Source organism: Brienomyrus brachyistius, chromosome 14 (genome assembly GCF_023856365.1).
Source record: "Brienomyrus brachyistius isolate T26 chromosome 14, BBRACH_0.4, whole genome shotgun sequence".
Lineage (NCBI taxonomy): Eukaryota > Metazoa > Chordata > Actinopteri > Osteoglossiformes > Mormyridae > Brienomyrus > Brienomyrus brachyistius.
In genome coordinates, this window is record NC_064546.1 from 25,156,902 (window position 1) to 25,177,025 (window position 20,124).

Consider the following 20,124-nt stretch of genomic DNA (forward strand, 5'->3'; position numbering starts at 1 on the left):
TAAATGTCGGGTGGGCGGGCGCGGGGGGGTGCAAGGGGGGGCAGAAGTATGCCCCGGGGTCGGGGGAGGGCAAAAGATGGGTTGCACGCGGGACTGGAAACAGCTCAAATGGAGAGGCAGCGCAGAGAGTGTGCATGATGGGTGGTGGGAATTCAAAGCTGGCAAATATAAAACTGGTAATAAGTGGTAGATATTAGCACTCGTCAGCTCTTTAAATGGCTGCTCGTGCACTGAGCTCCGCAAGACGGCCAGAGACACACCCCCCGACCCCCCAATTAACGACCGCAGACTGATACACATGCACATCCAGTCTCTACAGTATCTCTTTATCCGTGACACCCACCTAGTGCTGACGACTACCTGACAGCCTAACCTGACTGAACCAAACCCTCTGAGGGATTCAGGCAGCCTGCAGACCAGAATTAAGAGCTGACGCATCTCCAAAGCGATGTCTAGGTGAGGCAGGGAATATACATCACAAATTGTTAAGGAGACAACTTAGGTTATGTTCTACAAGGATGTAACTTCTAATGAGTACAAATTAGCAAAGGGGCAAGAGCTAAAGTAAACATTACAAACCACTGTAAGAACCCAATAGCCGGCACCAGAACAATCGAGGCAAATCACAGCAGCAGGTGGACTATGGTCCTGCTAGATAAGAGCAAAGTACAACAGTATGCAGCGCTGCCAAGAGACCATAACTAAGCAACAGCTGATGGAGCCAGAGCAGGTCAGTGGTCAGACAAGCTGAGATGTTCCTGGAAACCACTAGGCATCTCTATAAGGCTGAGAGGGACTCTGCTGACAAGATGTGAGTGACAGTTGTGACAGTACCAGCGAAGGTGAAAAGGAAGAAAAAGGCTGCATGTAAAAATCGATAAAGACAAATAAGACGAGAGCCTATTCTGAACGCCACTCCGAGCCGTCAGCGACAGAGAACAGAGGCGGGGTGCTATCTGCTTCTGTGAGGAGGGTCGCCCCTCGAGGAGAAAAAAAAAAAAAAAGGAATGCGAATATGACATCACTTCCTTTATGGTGAGACACCAGGGAAGATACTTCAGTAAAGTCTTTTTTCATTCCCCCCTCCGCTCCCAAACAGCCAGCCTTTGACATGTCATGCTGCACATCTCCCGAAAATATGATCTAATTATAATTAAGCAGACGCTGTACCCAGACACCATCCCCTCAGCCAGAGTGAGAGGAGGCTGCACACTACCTCCAGGTGCCAGGAGAAGATGAAGAATACAGGACAGGCGTGGAACTTCAAAGAACGGATGGAAGAGGGATTTCGCACCGTTTCACCTCAAAACCCACAAGAGCTCCCCTGAGGGTTCAGGTTTGTGGGAATGCTGTTTGGGTCGCCTCTGTGGGTTACGGTACGTCTCATTTTCATCGACCGTAATAAAAATGACATTATCTTATTGGTATCTAGTCACATTTCCAGCACCAAGAGTGATTAATTACATATAATGGACAGATGCACGCAGGCTGGGAAGAGAGCCCCACCTCACCAAAGCAGTGCGAAAACTTCAGATGAAATACACATAGGAAAAAATATTGTACACACACACACACACACTCCGCTCCATGAAAACACAGCATCGTCTGGGAGGTCTGTGGGGGGCCATGTGACCCTGGGGCTATGCTTAACCCTCACATCATGACTCATGACGGGGGAGGGGCCGAACAGGGGGCAGCCATCCACCTCATATGCTGCTATTTATGAATATCGGAATGATTTTACATTTACTGGCTACAAGCTGATGGAGCACGGCTTTGATGATGAGCGAGGAGGGGGGGGGGGGGGCATTGAATAACATTAAGATTGAGGGGAACAAAGCCCCCCCAAGCACGTTTCTCTGCCTTCTTTTGCTCCCTCCCCCAAGCTGAAGTGCAGTGTGCGAGTGGCGGCACCTCTGCTCCTACCCATAATGCCACCTAAAAGCCCTGCATGACTGGCTACGGGCAGGAACAGATTATGGCTATTGATCGCTGCCTGGAGATGGATCCGCGTGAAGGAGGAGGGGAGGTGAGTGTGTGTGGGGGGGGCAATCGATCCCATCCGGTGGGGAGGCCACACTTCAGAATGAAGGTCAGCTGCGCTTCATCTCACCTATTAGAGACCCCCACAGCCTTCATCAGCACCCAGCCGTGGGCTGGTGTCTACTACGACCCCCCCCCCAGAAAATAGGGACACTCGCAAAGGACCGAACTGGAACCTTACCACCCAAGGAGGTAACAAGTGCCCTCCTCTTGTGTAAGACACACTGTAAAGAGAGCCCCCACCTGCTCCGTAAAAGGATCGAACTCACGTGCCATGCTCCGTGTGAAATTCCTCTAAAAAAAAATAAATAAATAAAAAATCGATGGTGATTTTCTGTGGCGTGGGACCAGTTTCATTAGTGGGACCTTGTCTGAAGAGCTCACACTCAGCCCTAATAATTCGGCCCCTCTACGGGCCAGGGGCCACGCCCGACAAAGGCTGATCTTCCCATGCAGCGTGAAGGAGACTAGGGTCTCCTTAACCCCCCCTACTGTGCAAGTACGTACCTGCAGACGGCTAAGCGGGACCGCAGGACGCACTCGCCAGGTTAAACTTACTGTGGGTTCATCTTACAGACCTCATCAAAATGGCCGCCTCCTCGTCAGCATTTCTGTACATGACTGGGAAGTCAGACCACCACAAATTTATACATGTGGCCCTTTTCGACAGAATGGGCATGAATTATATCAGCAGTTCTTTTTTGTTGCTGTGTTGTTAATAATGAATGAAACATTACGGGCAATTTCAAAGGGTGATGTAATTTACCGTCTGCCCCGGAGGGACGGTTCCCCCCCCCCAGCCGAATTAAGCCGGGTGCTGGGAAGCAGCGCCACTCCCAGGTTATCATTCTTTATTTTCACGCCGCCGTAAAAGGCCGGACCTTTCAGTGCCGCCGGCTCCAGATCGGGGTGTGAGGAAAACCGTGGGCCAATAACGGATAGGGGCGACCAGGTCCGGTGAAGTACCGCCGGTCAGTTTTCAATATAAAATCCAATTAGCAGAAGCGACCCTGTGCCGCAGATTCAAACCGCTGGAAGCCTCTCGACCACTCTGACATCGCGGGGGGGGGGGGGGGACCGGACCGCGCCATGTCATCTTTCATGTGGGAGCGCAAGGTTGCTCGGGTTTCTTTGAAGAAATATTAAACTAATTACCTTGGAGGACTGTTTCACAACAAGACGGCGGATTGCCCAGGCATTGTGGGGGGAATTGGAGAAGGGATTGTAGCTGGATTGGGGGGGGGGGGGGGGGGGGACGGTCGAGGGACAGCCATCGTTCAAAAGAGACAAGGTCATTGTTTCAATAGAGGACCAGAATGATCCAGAAATTCCTGAAAAGGGATAGAAGCAGGTTGAAAAAAATACTGAGAGAAATGTAGAAATGTAGAGCAGCTGTACAACTGAAGCACTAAGGATGGTAGTCTGTGGTTCAGAGACTGATAAATTATTTAGCGTATAAGATCTGTCCTTTGTTGCCTTCTCAAAAAAAGAGAATAATCCCACCCCCTAATGATCCCATTTGGAAAAAAAATTAGCTTCCAAAAAAAAAAAATCACTTTCTCTGCAAATTACAGGAAACGCTGAGATTTTATTTTCCACACGTCGGATTGCTGCATAATGGATGGGGTGGGATGGGATGATATCCCAGCCAAGCGAATCCCTCTCTGCACTCCCCCCGCCCTCCCCAAAAAAAGTTTAAACAGGATTAGGGCTGAAACAAAGCAATGAAGCTGAGCTGATTTAAGCCCGTCAGCGATGCAGAAAGATGCACCATCGGAGACGCCGCTACTGGCAAGGTTGACTGTGCAGCTCTCTGCAGCTTATCGGCCGCCCTTTAAAGGTGAGGCTGAGTTTCTGCTGTGACGGTATCGCCGCCTTTATCTCGTCTGGACGTCCCTGATCCCGACGGAGCACCAGGTAGATTTGCACAGCCCGGGTTGCTCTAACCCCCCAAAGGAATTCCCCTCGCAGGCGGCAGAGACATCCTTCACTGGTCGCTTACATAGTGATAAATCACTTGGCTTTGGATGACTGACATCTGCCACGCTACAGTCCCACAAGTACCCCCACCACCTCCAGGCGGGAAACACACACACACACACACACACACACACACACACACACACACACACACACACACACACACACACACACACACACACACACACACAGACAGTCTTAATGCCTACCCAGCCCTAATCTTAACCCTAAATAACCAAACAAAATACAAGACTATTGGCATTTTTAGTTTTTTGATTGTTGTCAGATTTTATAAAATTGAGTTTCCCCTTGTGGGGACCAAAAATTGGTCCCCACAATGCCAAAATAACAGGTTATTATCAAAATGTGGTGATATTCAGTCTCCACAATGTAATATATACATGACTGATAGACAAACACACACACTGCACAGACAAGCAGGGGCAGAACATCACATCTGCCACACAGCTTCCCCTCCCCTAGCAAATTCCCCCCGATTTAGGACTGGAAGAAGACCACGCAGCAGGGTTCAGGGCAGTCGGACCCCCTGCTGCACCTGTAAACAAACCTCCGCTCTCACCAGCCCTCAGCGAGGAGATTAAGCACCGGGGCGAGTGGCCGCAATGGGCCATCCTTTCGCAAGCTGAATTCTCAGCTCTGACCCCTTGCAAAACCGTTGAGTTTTGTCACAATGCCAAAAAAAAAAAGAATGTACAACTTGGGTTCTACAGTAAGAACCCAAGCCCAGGGTCTCCATGGTAACCATTATCCTCCACGCAGGCTTAACATGTTCAGTTTAAGGTGGCTTTGTACTCCACCACATTTCTTTCTACGACCCGTAAGCAACAGACCACCAACCCTCTTCCTTAGTCCTACCTAATTGAGATGCAAATTAATCTGCATCACTGATTATTCCCTTCTTAAACCAACTGACAACTACAGCTGTAATCAGGAGTTTACGACACGCTTTTTCATGGGGGGTTGGGGCTTTGTCGTCGACCTCAAGTTGGGGGGCCAATTAATTTTTTTTTGTCAATGAGTCAAATGGACCCGACTGCCATCAATTACCAGGAGACACAGTCATCATCACCCCCCCCCCCACCCCCATCCCCTCCTCCTAAACCTCAAAAGTCACGACCCAGGAAGTTATGCTAGGAGACACAAGAAAGAGGCAGCTTAAGAACAGCTTCGTCTAGCTGCATTAACCAAAACCATTGTAATTTGACTAGAAAATTACACCCTAATGAAGGGGGAAAAAAACTCACAATGTTGAACACAGGACCCAGTACCATGTGTGTCGTGACGACACCTTCTCCTGAGTTTTTGCAATGTCTGTTTCTATCTGTACATTCTGTGTTGCTGTATGCAAACCCATTTCCCAGTGGGACTAATAAAAATCATCTGTCCATCTCTCTTGGACATTGGGGACGATAAATAATTAGACACGTACCTCTGCGGTAAGACTTGGAGCTGGGGGTAAACCGTCACAGATAAGAGGGCCGCCAAGCAGCTTTGGTGAAAGGATACAAGCTTTGATAGAGCGTCAAGCGGGATTTGACAGCTCGGCTGGCGTTGATGCAGGTGGCACGGACTAGGCTGGGCAGAAGGGCACCAGTGACAATGGCGCCGTCGAACAGGGGCCCGAAGAAGGGAACCTGCGAAGAAGAGGAAGTGACCGTGTTAAGTGGTGGCATGTTTTAGAACCCCAACACTATCAATGACCCAATAAACTTGGCAGAAGCACAAATCAAGAACCAATGTTAGATCAACTGCACAAAAATAAATACACGTAATGTCTGATTTCTGATAAATACACGTAATGTCCCTCGTGAGAGGGGCTAACAACCCAAGCCATTCCTAGTCCAGACCGACACACACCATTGGTAGGAGGTGGAACCAGCGTGGTTCGATGGAAAAGGAGTAACGTATGCTAGCTATTCATGGAGAGCGCCTTGAAGGAGGAGCATGGTTTGTGATGGTGAAGAAATGGGAGGGGGGGGGCTTGGGGGAGGGTGACACAAGAGCTCCCCACATGGTGGAATTCTACTAATTAAAGGTGTGGGGGAGTCACAAGAATAAGAAGTCAGGTTGTAACCGGCATGCGAGGGAGGCAGCTGCTCAGCGAGGCAGTGCGCTTACACGCCATCCCTGAATGGCTTCCGCTGAATTACTGGGCTGCACTTGGCAGGACAAACAATGGCCGGGCCTGATGCTTTCATTGTTGTGACACCTGACAAAACGACCGATTCGTGCTTTTAAAAAAAAAAAAAAAAAAAAAAAAAAAAAAAGAAAAAAGTTACATGAATTGTCGAGGCGTGTTCTGACTTGCTGTGGAATTGAAAAAGGGAAGGGGGGGGCTGGGGTTTAAATGTATCTGAGTTAGATTGGACCTGGAAAGAGGGCTAAAATGGATTTGCCACACGAGGGAGAATAAGCTGGGTGGAGAGTAATGAGCATCGTAAACCTCATGCTCTTAGTAACCGCTGGGCGGTTCGAATCCCCCAGCTGCTGTGTGTTCTGACGTTCTTCCCATGCTGTGTGGCTTTCCTGTGTGTACTCTGCCCCCAGAGGACACGCCAGGCTAACTGCCCGTAGAGTGTGTCTGTATGTGCCCTGCGAAGGACGGGCAGGGTGTTTCCATCTGGGACAGGATCCAAGATGAGAGCTTGGAACCCAGATAATAACCTCTGACCGGGGAATTACAGTCAAAGTGCAAAATACTCCCTCAGCTTCGCTCCCCGACTTTGAGTACAGGATGACTTATCGCCATCCGACTGCAGTTAGACGACACGGCTCCTCTGGCCAGCCACGGCGTGCGAGTCTGTGCTCCTACCACCACCTGAGGTGTGACAGAGTGTGACAAACTCAGTGTTTGGCCCTGCCACCATCAGACATCTGGCAGGGCATTCTGGGACTGGCTGCGATCTCTGCAATCACATGGCTGATGATGGCTGTGCAGGACAATACCTTGCACAGCGCCATTGACAAATGGCCCAGCAGTTTCTATTCAGTATTGTAAAAATGTTAAAAGAATATTAAATTACCGACAATTTATCGTCGTTTTCGTGGGTTTTAATGTGCAATTTAATGAATCCAAAGCTCTTCACTCCAAAGCAGTCGAGTTACGCTACCTGTGATTTAGTGAGTACAGAATAAAGCAGGTGTTTAGGCTGCCTTGTATCGCTGTTTTTATCAAACTGTATTTTTCAAAGGTTCTCTCATAATATATATTAACTGCTCCAGCTCTAACTGATCTGGGTTTCTGACTGTGAAATTAAATATGGCACCCCCTAGGGGTTAGGAGGTCCATATGTGGACCAATCGGATGGGCCGGCGGATTCGTGAAACAGCAGCATCCGCATGCATCTCAGAGGCAGCAGGCAGACAGCTGTGTCTGACTGTAGATGCGGCCACACTTTAGGCTAATTAATCCGTCCAAACAGGCCACAAAACACACAGCAGGAGCTTCACAGAAAAAGGCCACACTGGAAAAGGACAGTGACAATTTAAAGCAGAGAGCTGCATTTTTCCAGCGAGGCCGGGAGCCAGACGAGCACAGAAAAACAGAAAGTGCATAATTCCATGGAACCGGTCATATGTTGCCATGGCGCCTGTAACCCGATAGTGGAGAGGGGATGGCGGCCTGCTGGGGAAGCGTACTCCAAACAGCAAAGCCTCTCAGCCTGGGAGGATCAGCAGCGTGCCACTCGAGGCCGTTCGGGCTCGGGGCTTCAGAGCCACAGCCGGCGGATTAATCTTCGCCTGGCCACGGTGGGCAGGATGGACAAATAAGAGCCAGCTGAGAGTGACCGTGGTCGGGGGACACATTACCAATGCTGGACACTTCCTCAGAGAACTTATTATACATCCTGGATTCTTCCATGGACGTGGCAAAGAAAAAAATACAAAGATGCCCAAAAAACTGCTTTGTTTCTGAAAACTTGACATTTTTGCATGAAAAAAAAAAAAAGTTTCCCCGAGATGATTTTTTTTTTTTTTTACTCATTGGACTGAAATAAAGCTCCGCTTCGCGATTGTACATCTGGTCAGATAAAACTGGTCCCCCGGACCCAATGGACACCGACCCCCACTGGCAGGGAGCAGGACGAGCACATGTGATTGGCCATTTTTTATAGGAACATGGCAGATGCACAGATAGGATGTGATGGATACACAGTGACAAATTATTTTTTGGTACAAAATATTGTGCTTATGGTCACAAGCTCTACAGATAAAAAAAAAAAAGTAATCTTGTTGAAGCCAGACAAGCAACTGAAAGTTTTCAAAGAGTTTTAACGAGGGGGCATTTTTCCAGGTAGGAGGACGGCATGACCAGGATGGAGGAGATGGAGATCACCGTGCTGCCCAGTGTCTCTGGGCTCACAGCTGAGGCTCGGAGAGGTGGAGGCTTTGGGGGGGGGGGGGGTGGGGGTCAGACTGCTGAAACAGGCTGCAGTGAGATCAGAGCATCGCTGTGCCTTCTCAGGGCAGTGAAGATTAAAGCTTTAGCGACTGCGCTGAAAATGGGATCCAGGACCTTGGCCAGACAGGACAGGGAAGCGCAGACAGAGGGAAGGAGCCTGGCCAGGTCAGATTACGTAATAAAAAGCCAGAACTAAAGCTTCCATACAGGCATCTACCCATAACAATGACAACCTTAAAGGTTAGGATTCCATGGAAAAAGTGTATGGGGTTATAAACAGAAGAAAAACCGAAGATTCCATTGCACCTAAAAATGCCCTTTTAGTGCTGACTATTTCCATTATTAAAACAAATAAGCTCATATCTACAGACAGCAGAGACGTAATGTGGAATAACATTTATAGCAGAGTGGACTCTGCCCCAGGGATTGTGGATTGTGGGAGAGATGTAGGCGAGCAGCTGCTAGGCAAACCTGTGGCTTCTTCATGATCTGGATGAAGAACATGTGGTTCTTCATGGGATAGACGATGATCAGCACGTCCCCGAAGTCGGTGGGGATGATGCCCCGGCGGTAGTCCCTGGTGTGCTCCGACCAGACGATGTGCACCTCGTCGTTGCCCAGGTGACGCAGCTGCGGCGGAGGGGGGGGGAGGGGTGATTAGGAGAAGCGGTAATGGAGTAATGGGGGGGGGGGGGGGGCATTCCTCAGCTGATGTAAGGCTGTGGCCACAATTGAAACACTAATCCAGCCCCAGCACTAATGAACAACCCCCAGTAAATGGCCTGTAAACGTACCCACAGGAACACAAAGGCGACCATTTAAACGTTACACAGAACAGGAATGCATTTAAGGTTTTTTTTTTTTTTATTTCATTAATTCTCTACATGATGATTTAATAGCAGAGACGGACAACGGCTGAACACTTTTAAAAGTTTCTGGCCATAGTCAAAGCTTAGAAGAATTAAGCAAAGTCAATGGTAAAGGCTTATAAAAATATAACGATAGCAAAAATGGTGCCTTCATCTATATATAGTTTGTGATTCACAGCAAAATTACCTTAGATTGCAAATGGAAAAAAATGTTTTCAAAAATGATAATTTAGTCAAATTAACTCTGAGTAGTTACGCACGTCCTATTCGTATCAAAATAGAAACACTTTGGCAGGCAAACACAGGCCTTGATTTTAAATATTACTGTGTTTTTCCTGGGGGGTAGAGACAGAGGGGGCAGGAGTGGTTAAGCGGGGAAGAGGAAGTCACAGGACTGGTTTATGGCCGTATGAGAGCGTTTCCTGATGGAGGTGACAATATGGTGTCTTCCTCATGGCCCCAACAGGACAGAAACGCATCTGCCAATCTCACGGCGCCTAATGAGCCATTACCAGAACACGCCCTGATCCACTAAAAATGCAATTAACACTTCATACGAGATGATTTGGATCATCTCAGTCGTGTCAACAGTCAGCACAGGCGACGGAGTCCTGAGACTGAGCCGAATGACTCAGTCTGACGTCAGCTGTCCAGGTTGGCAGAGGGGAGGGGGGAGATTCACGGACTTCAGGTTGCACATGGAGCCAAACAGTAAATCCAAACTGACACCACCTCTCAGACACGGACATGGTCTGCTTAATTGTGGCCCGCTCATCAGTAAGGCCCCCCCCCCCCCAAATAAAATGCTTCTTTTCTCTATCTGGCATGTGGAGGTAATTTATTCAGCAGTGCAGGGGGTGTCATTAGGCCCTGAGGGGTGCAAAAGAGAGAGCATGGAAGGCAGGCCACTCGTCACCCTGACATCAGGCCTGGCGTGACCCGCCCCCCCACTGGTCCCTGGTAACCACATTACCGCCAGCAGCTGCTCTGCCCCACAGCTCAGAAATTGGATTGAGGAATTCATGCCCCCCCCACCTCAGTTTGCCAATGGCCTGATAAGAGTCCCCTTCCCCTAGAGACGATCTGGCCTGCAAAAAGCCGCCACTGTTCGCTCATGCGATGGCCGGCTGGACGGGGGGCAAACTTAAAGTTTCATATGTAAATTTGAAGGAGAAACTTCCTGTGGGTGAAGAGCCCAGCAGGCAGATAAGGCTGGCCTTTCACAGTCTGGCCCTCCCCATCTCCCAGCCCCCCCCCCAGTTTCCATGAGCAGAGTCGACTGCCAATTTCTGTCCCGCCTCCGGCTACCAGAGGAGCCTGGAAGGACGGAGGTGCAATTACAGGGCTCAGAGTCAAATGAATGTAGCAAAGCCGGCGGCACACACTCCGCCGCGGCCGGCGGAACCTCCGCAGCTTCAGACGGGCAGCTGGAAATCGAATCGAGCGAGAGCTAACTAATTTCCGCGACCGCCGAGCAGAGGTTCAGCGTGGGGTCGGATTTTTCTTTCCCTTTTTTTTGGGGGGGGGAGGCGGGGGATGGGGGATGAGTTTCCTCTCTCTACAGGGCACGGCATGATAACATTGGCGGCGCGGGGCCGGACCGCGGCCACCCGCTTCCCAGCGCCATCGAGGACGCGGGCCGGGACACATGCTGGCGCGGCTATCGATCTCCCCCATGGGCTCGGCAAGAGGCAGATAAAAGGGTGCCGGGGAAGGGCGCTTAGCGCCTGCCCCTGGTGGGGAGAGATAATGGCTGAATCTGGGCCCCGGTCACACCAAGCCGGAGAGGGTGGGCTGGAGCTCGATGAGCACGAATCACTCCCATTACTCAATAGTCACATGCCTCTTCTCAGGCACATACCCCCCCCAGCAGAGTGGAGCCGCCGCCCCCTGCTGCCATCGCTTATTGCACAAGATGGAGGGCCACGGTTGCTGGGGGTGAGTTTTTGCGTAAGCGTACCTTCTTGGTGAGGGAGTCACCCGAGTCGGACGGCATGCGCGTGGAGACGTGGAAGATGACCTCGGCCGTGGAGGTGGCGTAGTACGGCGCCGTCAGGCCTGTGCTCCCGTTACGCTGCAGGCCTCCCATGAAGCCACAGTGCGTGGCCAGTCTCACCTGTAGGGGTCAGCAGAGAGTCATGGTACAGGTGCGTACAGGTGTTTGTCAGCGTCGTGCTGTTAAAGCCAGCTCCAACCTCACCTTGTCCATCCCGCGCCAATTTACATGCTCGAGTGCTTTCAACCAAACACATTCAAAATCTGTGGGTTAAACTGTGTGCATGGAACTTTTATATGCATAATGCAGCATTACAACTAACCTTATTAAACACTGTGTGCCAGTAAACATGGTATGTTAGAGCAAAAAGCATAGGAAACTTGCTTCGACACTCAGATCACACAGATTACTGCAGAATGAAGTAAAGCACAGCAGGTGAAAGAACACAGGAGCACTGAATCCGAGGGCGAGCACCAGGCCTGTATCTACAGTGGCCATAGTGACTGTGTCATGTGACCATGCCATGTGACACACGTGAGCGAGGCCGTACCTCCCAGCCCAGGCCGGACACGAAGTCCTCGTAGGCCTGGCTGCCCTCTGTGTTGGACAGGATGGAGCACTTGTCCTCCTGGCCATCAGCGATGTAGAACACGGCGATCTTGTGCGTTTCCCGGCTGCAACGGAGAGAGACATGGCAGGTGGCCTCTCGTCCAGGAGCAAGCCCCCCCCCCACCCAACACCACAAAAGACAGCCAAGTCACCCTGCCACACACACACACACACACACACACACCCTGTATAAACAGACGCAAATAACTGTTCACACCAGCAGCCTGATCATACCAAGTCACCCAAAAGCACCGTGTACTGATTTTATTAATAGGGGAAAAAACGGCATTTAATGCTGCATCACATGTTTCATTATGGAAAAAGAGCAGCATTTAAAGCCTCTGACTCTGTAGCAGGTACAAGCAGAGCTGAGCTAATCCTCTGGGCATTTCTTTAACAAGCCTCAGTAATTAGCGAGTCCAAGTGCCTATTGATTGCTGTGCAGTGGCGCTAATCTGTGATCAGCCGAGGATGCTCTGATTTGAAGGGGGGGGGGAGGGGGGGGGGGGCGACTTAGACCAGTACAAGCTCAACTCCACAGCGGCAACATTATTTCCTGAGTTTCACCTGGGGGGAAAAAATAATGATGATGGAAAAGGGGAACTCACCACTGCCTGGAATCCAGATTCTTCAGTTCCCGTAAGAGCTTTGAGTTCTTCTTCAAAATATGAAAGCTCTTTCTGGAGGGAACAAACGAGAGCGCATTCGCCTTTCACGCGCAGCAAACCGCGCTTTCACAAGGAACAACAAACAAAAAGAAACCAAAAAAAGAAAAAGCTCCAGAATGATTAACTGTCAAACACAGGCGGAGGCTGGAAACAGAAATGACATCTTGTAATATCCTACAAAGCAGCACTGCAGCGAAGGCCCTCTCACAAGCCGTCAGCTCCAGGAAAATAAGGGATGCGGGAAGCGGCAAAACCCAGCGGATTTTATTTGGCACCTAATGCCGTTTGCTGGCGCCGCTGAAACTTTCGCACCTCCTCGCCCGTCCGGGCCTCGCCGCTCGATCCGGAGGCGGAGGGCCTGCCTGTCGGCCTCGGAGGGGCCTCTCTCACCTCCATTAAAGGTGAGGGTCTCTAATTTGAGCGGGTATTAAAAAAGGCGGGATACGCCGAAGAGGACCCGAGTGAAAACAGCAGGGGCGGGGGCTCGCCTGCATGGCCGGCAGATTAATTCTGCGCCGGCCAGCCGCCCTGTGGGAGAGAGGGGAGCTCAAATTGAAACTCCGGGGGGATAAATGGCAGCTTTTATTCAGAGGGAGAGGACCGGATGGGACCGGCAAACAAGCGAGCAGGGCGCCCAGAGCACAGGGGCAGCGGATGCGGCCCAGACAACCCAGAATGCATCCCAAAAGTCTCCGCTATGCACCAAGCAAATACTTCAGCGACACACAGAGCCCCTCCCCCCGTTACTGTATTCACCTGACATCCCCCTTGTATGATTTACTGATTAGAGACTTGGAACAGCAGGGGAAACCATTGTCCCCTGGGCTTAATTTGTCTATTGATCAGACACACAGAGAATACAGAAGGAAACATGAGATACCTAAGGCTGAAACTCCACCCCCCCACCCCACAGCAGACCCTGAAACAGACCTACTGCACTGCTGGACACCTAACTACCCATTGGTGGAGGGGGGGGAGACAGGTTCTTCCCTATGCTTTGCATCTGATTTTTGATGTGAAAAGACTGGAAACTGTGGGGGAGGGCAGGTCACCTGCGGTCCAGGAATTCATGCCCAGGTCGTTGAGCAGCAGCCTGCAGAAGTAAAAGGGGACCTTGGGCTCCTGGTACGAGGGCTCCGTCTGACAGGGGGCGCTGGCACCTTCGCTGTCGCTGCACCGCCGCACATGCTCTTCCTCCTGCTCAGTCTGCCGGTAGATGGCCTCCAAGATGGCGCCTTGCTGCGCGGCAGTCATGCCGTAGGGGGAGGGGCCTGGTTGGTTTAGCCCGAGGCGTGGTTGAGGCAGGCACTCGGGGCTGCTTTGACCCAGGCTCTCCAGCAACTCATCCAGGACGTCCTCGCCATCCTCTGCATCGCCGACCACTAGGGGGCCCCGCTGCTCAAGCGGGGGCAGCAGTGTCTCAGACGCGGCCGGCCCTTCCAGGGGCCTGTGGAGGACCTGGCCGTCCCATGAGTACTTGCCAGAAATGTCCCGTACGATGACCCGCACCCCGGGGGAGCCGGAGCAAGGCTCGCTCGCCGTAGCCTCCACAGGTGGGAGCTGCAGGTACGAGACCAGGGCGCTGTCGTTGAAGACGAAGAGCTGCAGGTTGGGGCTCTTGAAGACCTCCGAGGACAGCTCCGACGACTCCACGTACGGGTTGTCGTGGTTCTCGCTGACCAGACTGTGCAAGAGGGCAGGGCCTCCGCTCAGCGGATGGTGGCCCAGGTGGTTCACGAGGTGCGTCATCACCATGCGGGCGGTCAGAGGGATCAGCTCCATGTTCCGCCTCTTCTTCTCTGAGACATGAAATGGGGGATGCGGGGAGGTAATTAAGTGAAAACTGGCAACCCGTACATTTCCCCAGATGAAAGTAGCCCACCTTCAATTACACACGTATTACCAGGCCTGTGGGCCTGGCAGAGGAGCAGAATGCTGGCTATCATCTCTGCTGGGGAACACGCCTCGCCCAGTCCCCTCTAACAAGCCTAACGGAAGCTAATGGCCGTGTGCTGCACCTTACACATGCATAGCTGCTGCATAAGTACAGCCAGAGGCACAAATAAGCCCGCGGGCCCAATTGTCTTTCCCTCCACCCACTTATCCCGCCGTTCGTCTGCCCTTTTATTTAAGCCCACTTTTTTCTCTTCCCTTTTTTATTTTTTTTTTTAATAAAGAGTAAAAGTTGCGCTCTCTGCAAAGTTTGGCGAGGCTCCTTTGTTGCGCACTGATGAAAGTGTCATTTACAGGCTAACGCTAACATTTGCGTTGTGCTGGGCCTCCGGACCCATGCGTCCGCGCATTCTGCTATTTCCTCCCCTCCTTTCATACCGCTGAACAAAAATAGTATTCAGTCATCACATACAAGAGGGTATTTTTTTCTCCCATTTCCCACCCCCCCCCCCTAATAGTTTGGCCCACTCGCACTTTGTATGTAGCTCCTAATCATTGATGACACCTTTGAAAAGGGCATTCAGTTCTTACAATGGTGAAAAGATCCCATACTCGGTAAATGACTGAGAGATCTTTGTGATATGATGAATAGATCTACTTACCTTGATACTGAATTAGAATTATGTAAATGCTCATGGCTACTCAAACTGAAAGGGATACATTTTTATTCCTTATTAAGCCGAAAAAAATAAGAAATGGCGGCATTGTGATAGTGCTATCAATACGAGCATTGTGCCATCAAAGGCAGGCGCGGGCGTGTGCGCGGACGCCGCATTAGCCGGCGGCCCTTTGAAGTCACCTAATCGATATGAGGCACAGGAAGGCTGTCGCTAATCATTAGATGCTTTTTTTTTTATGACCCCCAGTTCTGCAACTCCTTGCGGCGTCAGACCGGTCCCATTAGGCGATTTCGAACAGGGTGCGTGAGGCTCGCTGCGGTTCCGACGGGCCACTTTGGGGGGTGAGGGGTTGGACCATAGAGACCTACGCAGCGGCACCATTTACAGTTTTGGAGCCACGTTTTTTTTTTGGGGGGGGGGGGGGGGGGGAGTGTGGTTGGTCACACTTTCTGTTTGGCTCCATCACCACATTGTGGAGTCTGAGGAGATGGGCGAAGGGAACTGCTGGAGCCCACAGGTCAAAGCACCGTGGTAACAAAGTAACCGCGGTAACACAGGCCACCGAAAGGATGGTAATGCAGCAAACGATACAAACGACAATTCAATACAATTTACAAGTATATACACATGAATTTTTATACACTTAATACAACACTGTATCTACAGTATCCCTTGTAAATTGTCTTAAATCTTCTTGCTCGTTACAATGCTATAGTAACACACATCATCCGATGCAAATTTCTTGCATGCTAAATATAGCTGACCGATTAACATGTTTCCACTTCCGATTCCGGTTAAAAGGAGGAAATTTGGTTTGCCCGTTAAACGTCCAAGCCTGCTGATCACAAACCGGTGTGGGGTGGAGTGGAAGCAGGCAGCTAGAGCTTACCCTCGGCCACGGTGAGCAGGGTGCCGAAGTCGGCAGCAGCGTTCGGGGCCGGCGGGTCAGAGCTGCGCACGGCACCCAGGGACAGGAAGGGGTCGTAGTCAGTGTATGAGAGGTCCGCTAGGCTGAGGAGGTAGTGGCTCTGCTGGGGGTAGAGGTGGGAGCCAGAGACACAGCAGTGGAGCACCTGCGACAGGAGAGACCCGGATCAGGATCCCGTGAGGATCAGCCTAATTACCGAGAGGCAATTTACCATCTCAGTACTGGACCTGACCAAACCCGAAAACACCTCTAAGTGGCTCTGTGCTGTGTACACACTGAATCACTGTGTAATCAGGATTACATTCTAACTTGCCATGTTTATGTGGAACGCATCCAAATGCACCTTATTTTACCTTTTTAAGGAACGTTTTTCCAATGAATAGATCTCCCATTAAACATTTATCTATCAGCGAGACAGAACGGTCCCACGACATGATACCACTAAGCACGCAGGAAGTGGGTTAAAAACATCTTTACAAAACAAAACACAAAGGACCAACCTGGCAAAACGTTCCCTGAGCAATAAATATTAAGGAGCCCATTAAAAACTGAATAGGGACTTTTCAAGAGTAACTGGTGTTTACTGGGAAGCTTGACGGTACGCTTAGTTCAGTTAATGATGTCTGTAAGAAAACTGCAGATGCTTTTTGTTCGGTCAAGTGACCACAGCTAAGCTGGCATTTAATCACCTCAAAATGACCGCATGTTCAGTTCTCAACCACAAGCAGAATTGCTTGCTTTAAGTGATTCTTAAGCCAAGACACTGTAACCATGTACCGGTGCTGTCCTCCTTAATAGAAGCAGCCATTTACACAGCAACCTATATCTAATAGTTTCATTTATATTTAACGATTCTGGCTCTGTTTCATTCCGGTTCATTCCGATTCATTCCGGTTCATTCCCGCACACGGTTCAAAGCGGTCTTCTGCAATGTAGTGTTCGAACAGCAGCAGGTTCCACCTCTGTTGAAGATGTGGGCTTGTAAATCGAAAACTGCCTGCTTTGATCCTCCAAGGGGCCCTGCTGTCATACCCTTAAGCGTGGGGCTGATGCTGAAATAGCTCCGGTGAAAGACCCGCTTGCAGGAAACGGTGAAGTGACGTGCCGTTTTGGATGAAAGCAGGGGCCGCACGCGGTGCTGACGCCCCGGCCTGCGCCTCCTCCCGGACTTCATTAGCCTCTGCTGCGGCGGAGCGGCGAGTCCCGGCTTAGCGCGGCAGCCTGTAATTAGCCGTCCCGGGAGGCGTGGGGCGAGCAGCTGAGCTGTGTAAAGTTCATCCCTCGGCAAACAGCGCGAGGAGGACTGATCCACCGGCTTCTGTGCGGCTTACCGAGGCATCTGTGCCGGCACCCCCCCTCCCACAACCTTGCCACACTCCACACGGGCGGCCGGATGGAGCCCCACGCTGTCAAACATGGGGGCGAAGATGTGCGGTTTCAGGCGAGACTGAGCGGACGCCAGCATGCGACCCACACAGCCATGACTGGTGTCAAACTCCCACTCTGACAATCGTGGCGGGCAGGTGGGGGCGGGAATCCTCATCGCTCGGGTTTGCCCCATTGACACTGGAACTTTGGATGGCGTCATGAAGCCATTGCCGGGCGATCTGACGATTCATGGTGGAAACAGTCCTCCATGCGAATCAGCTTACGACGTACATGAGCACCCCATCGTCTTTAGGGGGGAAAAGGAAGTTCAGGATGAAGGGCGGCCGGCCGCCGCCGATGAGCCGCCGCTCCTGAAGTGACTGTCGCCTGCTTGGTGATCGGAGAGCTTTGGCTGTGCATAGCAACAGACGGTCACGTGAGAAGCCAGGATGGATGAGCCCTCGAATGTCTGCTGGCACGTTTGCCTTAAAGCGAGAACCGATTCAATCCAATGGCTTTTAAATACACCATTCTGAGTCTGAGATAAAAAAAAACAGCTTCCTTATTGAAGCTGAATATAATTTCCCCCCCCAACACATACACCAATAATTTAACATTCATGCCAGCTCACTGCAAAGGAGACTCACTATGGATGTTATCCTGAACACATTTCCCAGGGCCTGAACGAAAGCTTCCAACTGATGTGATCCCATGCGTGTGGAGCTTGATTTACCGCCAAGGTAACATGTAGCATGAGAGCCGGTGTGTGCTATGTCCATGCATGTGGGTTGTGTCTCATAGCTGCCCCCTCCCTGAGCGGTTAAACATCATTTAGTGGTGGTTCAACCCCAAACCAGAATGTTCCCTCTTCAGCTTCGACCTTCAAGGTTAAAGTTCCGAGCAACTGTCAGAATCTATTCACCGCCACAACAGCGTTTTCTATGCTGCGGTGTTTACTCTCTTTGCTTAACGAGTTCTAATAAATTACGTAGATAATTAGGGCCGGGCCTCTACTGCCTGGGGCTCTGCCTTCTTGACCGCTGACAATTTGGCACGAGTGCCTATAAAACTGGCCAAATCCGTCTCTCCTGAGGAACTGAAGCTTCCGTATGAAGGTAAAGAGCGGCTTGAAGAAGCAGCACGCCTTGTTAAGCACGCTGAGAGGGGCTCTCGGGCCGTCTGGCGTGACGTGCGGAGCTGCTGTCCGCCCCACAAGCGCTCCTTTACAATAATCTAACATCAACGTGTCGAAATGCTCTGTTAGAGAGACACACACGGATTGTACCACTATGGTGGATATGGGCCGTGTGGGATCAGTAGTATCGGACGCTGCACACACATGTGTGGCTGGCCGGGCAGGACCGCGCAGCGTCCGGAACCCGGCGACACCCACCCTGTAGATGTAGTCGAGCAGCGGCGTGCTCTGCGAGGATGGGTCATCCAGGAGCGGCATGGTAATGGGCTCCAGCAGCGTGCTCAGGGGGAGGGCCATGCACCAGTCCAACAGGCAGAGGAGCAGGGACACCATTAGCTGGGAGAGGAAGAGTGGGGAGAGGGGGAAGAGCCCATCCATTAGCCGCACCACGACGCGCCATGTGCCTGTCCCTCACCACAACAAGCCTGGCAAAAATAGCCAGCCGGCAGCAGCGAGGGAGGGGACAGTAGGACCCACCACTGAATTCCACTACAAATGCACTCGGCAAATGAGGGAAGCAATGCTATAAAATAACCCTGTCATTTTTTTGGTTTGTTGTGCTGTTATTTCTTATTATTTTTTTTTACCTTTTTATCAGCCTCCACCGTTGAGTGCTCCGCGCTCGGCAAAAGGAACGCTATCGTGGCCACGAAAATCTGAAAAGGGGGATATTAGAGCTGAGGCATGCTGGGAAAAGAAGAGAGTACTGGGCATTCCTGGGAAGAGGGCCTGCGTGCGTACCTCTGTGATTCTCTTGGGGAGGGAGTGCTCGTACTGCTGCAGCTGCCTCCAGTGGTAGATGAGTAGCTGAAACAGGTCACACGCCAGGTGGGCCACAACCTTATTCCCATACTTGGGGGGGTCAGAGGACATAAAACACAGACAGCATGGGGTTAATGCACACAAAGGCTGCCGCTCTATTATGTGATTGGTTTTCCCCGTGCAGACTACATTTACGTTACATTTTATTATTTAGAGGTTGCTTTTATTTAAAGTGATGTACATTCTTAAAAGACAGGGTTAACCGGACAATTGGGGGCCTCGCTCAAGGGGCCAATGGCAGAATCACTCTGCCGACCCAGGGATTTGAACCAGCGACCTTCCGATGACCCTAATCTGTTAAGGTAGCAGTGGATACCTGTATCGACTTAAAACCTGTACCAGGACTGGAACAAAAAAAAGGAGACCCACAAGTCCAGTGGCCTGCACTACGAAGCGGGGTTACTGTATTATCGGGGTATTATCGGATTTAAGGTACCTCAGTTTAAATGGACTTTATATTCATTCACTTACATTTTGCCCAGACTACCTTAAATACGACAAGTTACCCCGATAAGCCAGTAACACCGCTTCGTAGTACAGGCCCCAGGGCTCTGTAGAGCAGTGTTTCCCAACCTATTCCTTGGGGAACCCTGGACACTTTTTTGCTTCCTCTCAGCTCCCAGCACACCTTTATCAGGTATTCAGTGTCC

At 51.0% G+C, this 20,124-nt stretch overlaps 1 protein-coding gene across 5 annotated transcripts in view; it reads right to left on the reverse strand.

The window, feature by feature from the left end:
- The window catches only part of ralgapa2 (Ral GTPase activating protein catalytic subunit alpha 2), an 89,631-nt gene that overhangs the window by 24,627 nt on the left and 44,880 nt on the right, over nt 1-20,124 (reverse strand). For 2 of the 5 annotated variants that reach the window (XM_048975379.1, XM_048975380.1), the window contains 5 exons: nt 19,394-19,504; nt 19,240-19,308; nt 18,851-18,988; nt 16,051-16,234; nt 12,740-14,387 (listed from right to left, as the gene is read on the reverse strand). In XM_048975379.1, coding sequence (XP_048831336.1) covers nt 13,579-14,387; nt 16,051-16,234; nt 18,851-18,988; nt 19,240-19,308; nt 19,394-19,504 — 1,311 coding nt within the window. In that variant the 3' untranslated portion in view covers nt 12,740-13,578. Of the gene's footprint in view, nt 1-5,550; nt 5,679-8,917; nt 9,077-11,275; nt 11,432-11,861; nt 11,986-12,528; nt 12,609-12,738; nt 14,388-16,050; nt 16,235-18,850; nt 18,989-19,239; nt 19,309-19,393; nt 19,505-20,124 lie in introns of those variants that run through there. The other 3 variants (XM_048975382.1, XM_048975378.1, XM_048975381.1) reach the window with 3 other exon arrangements.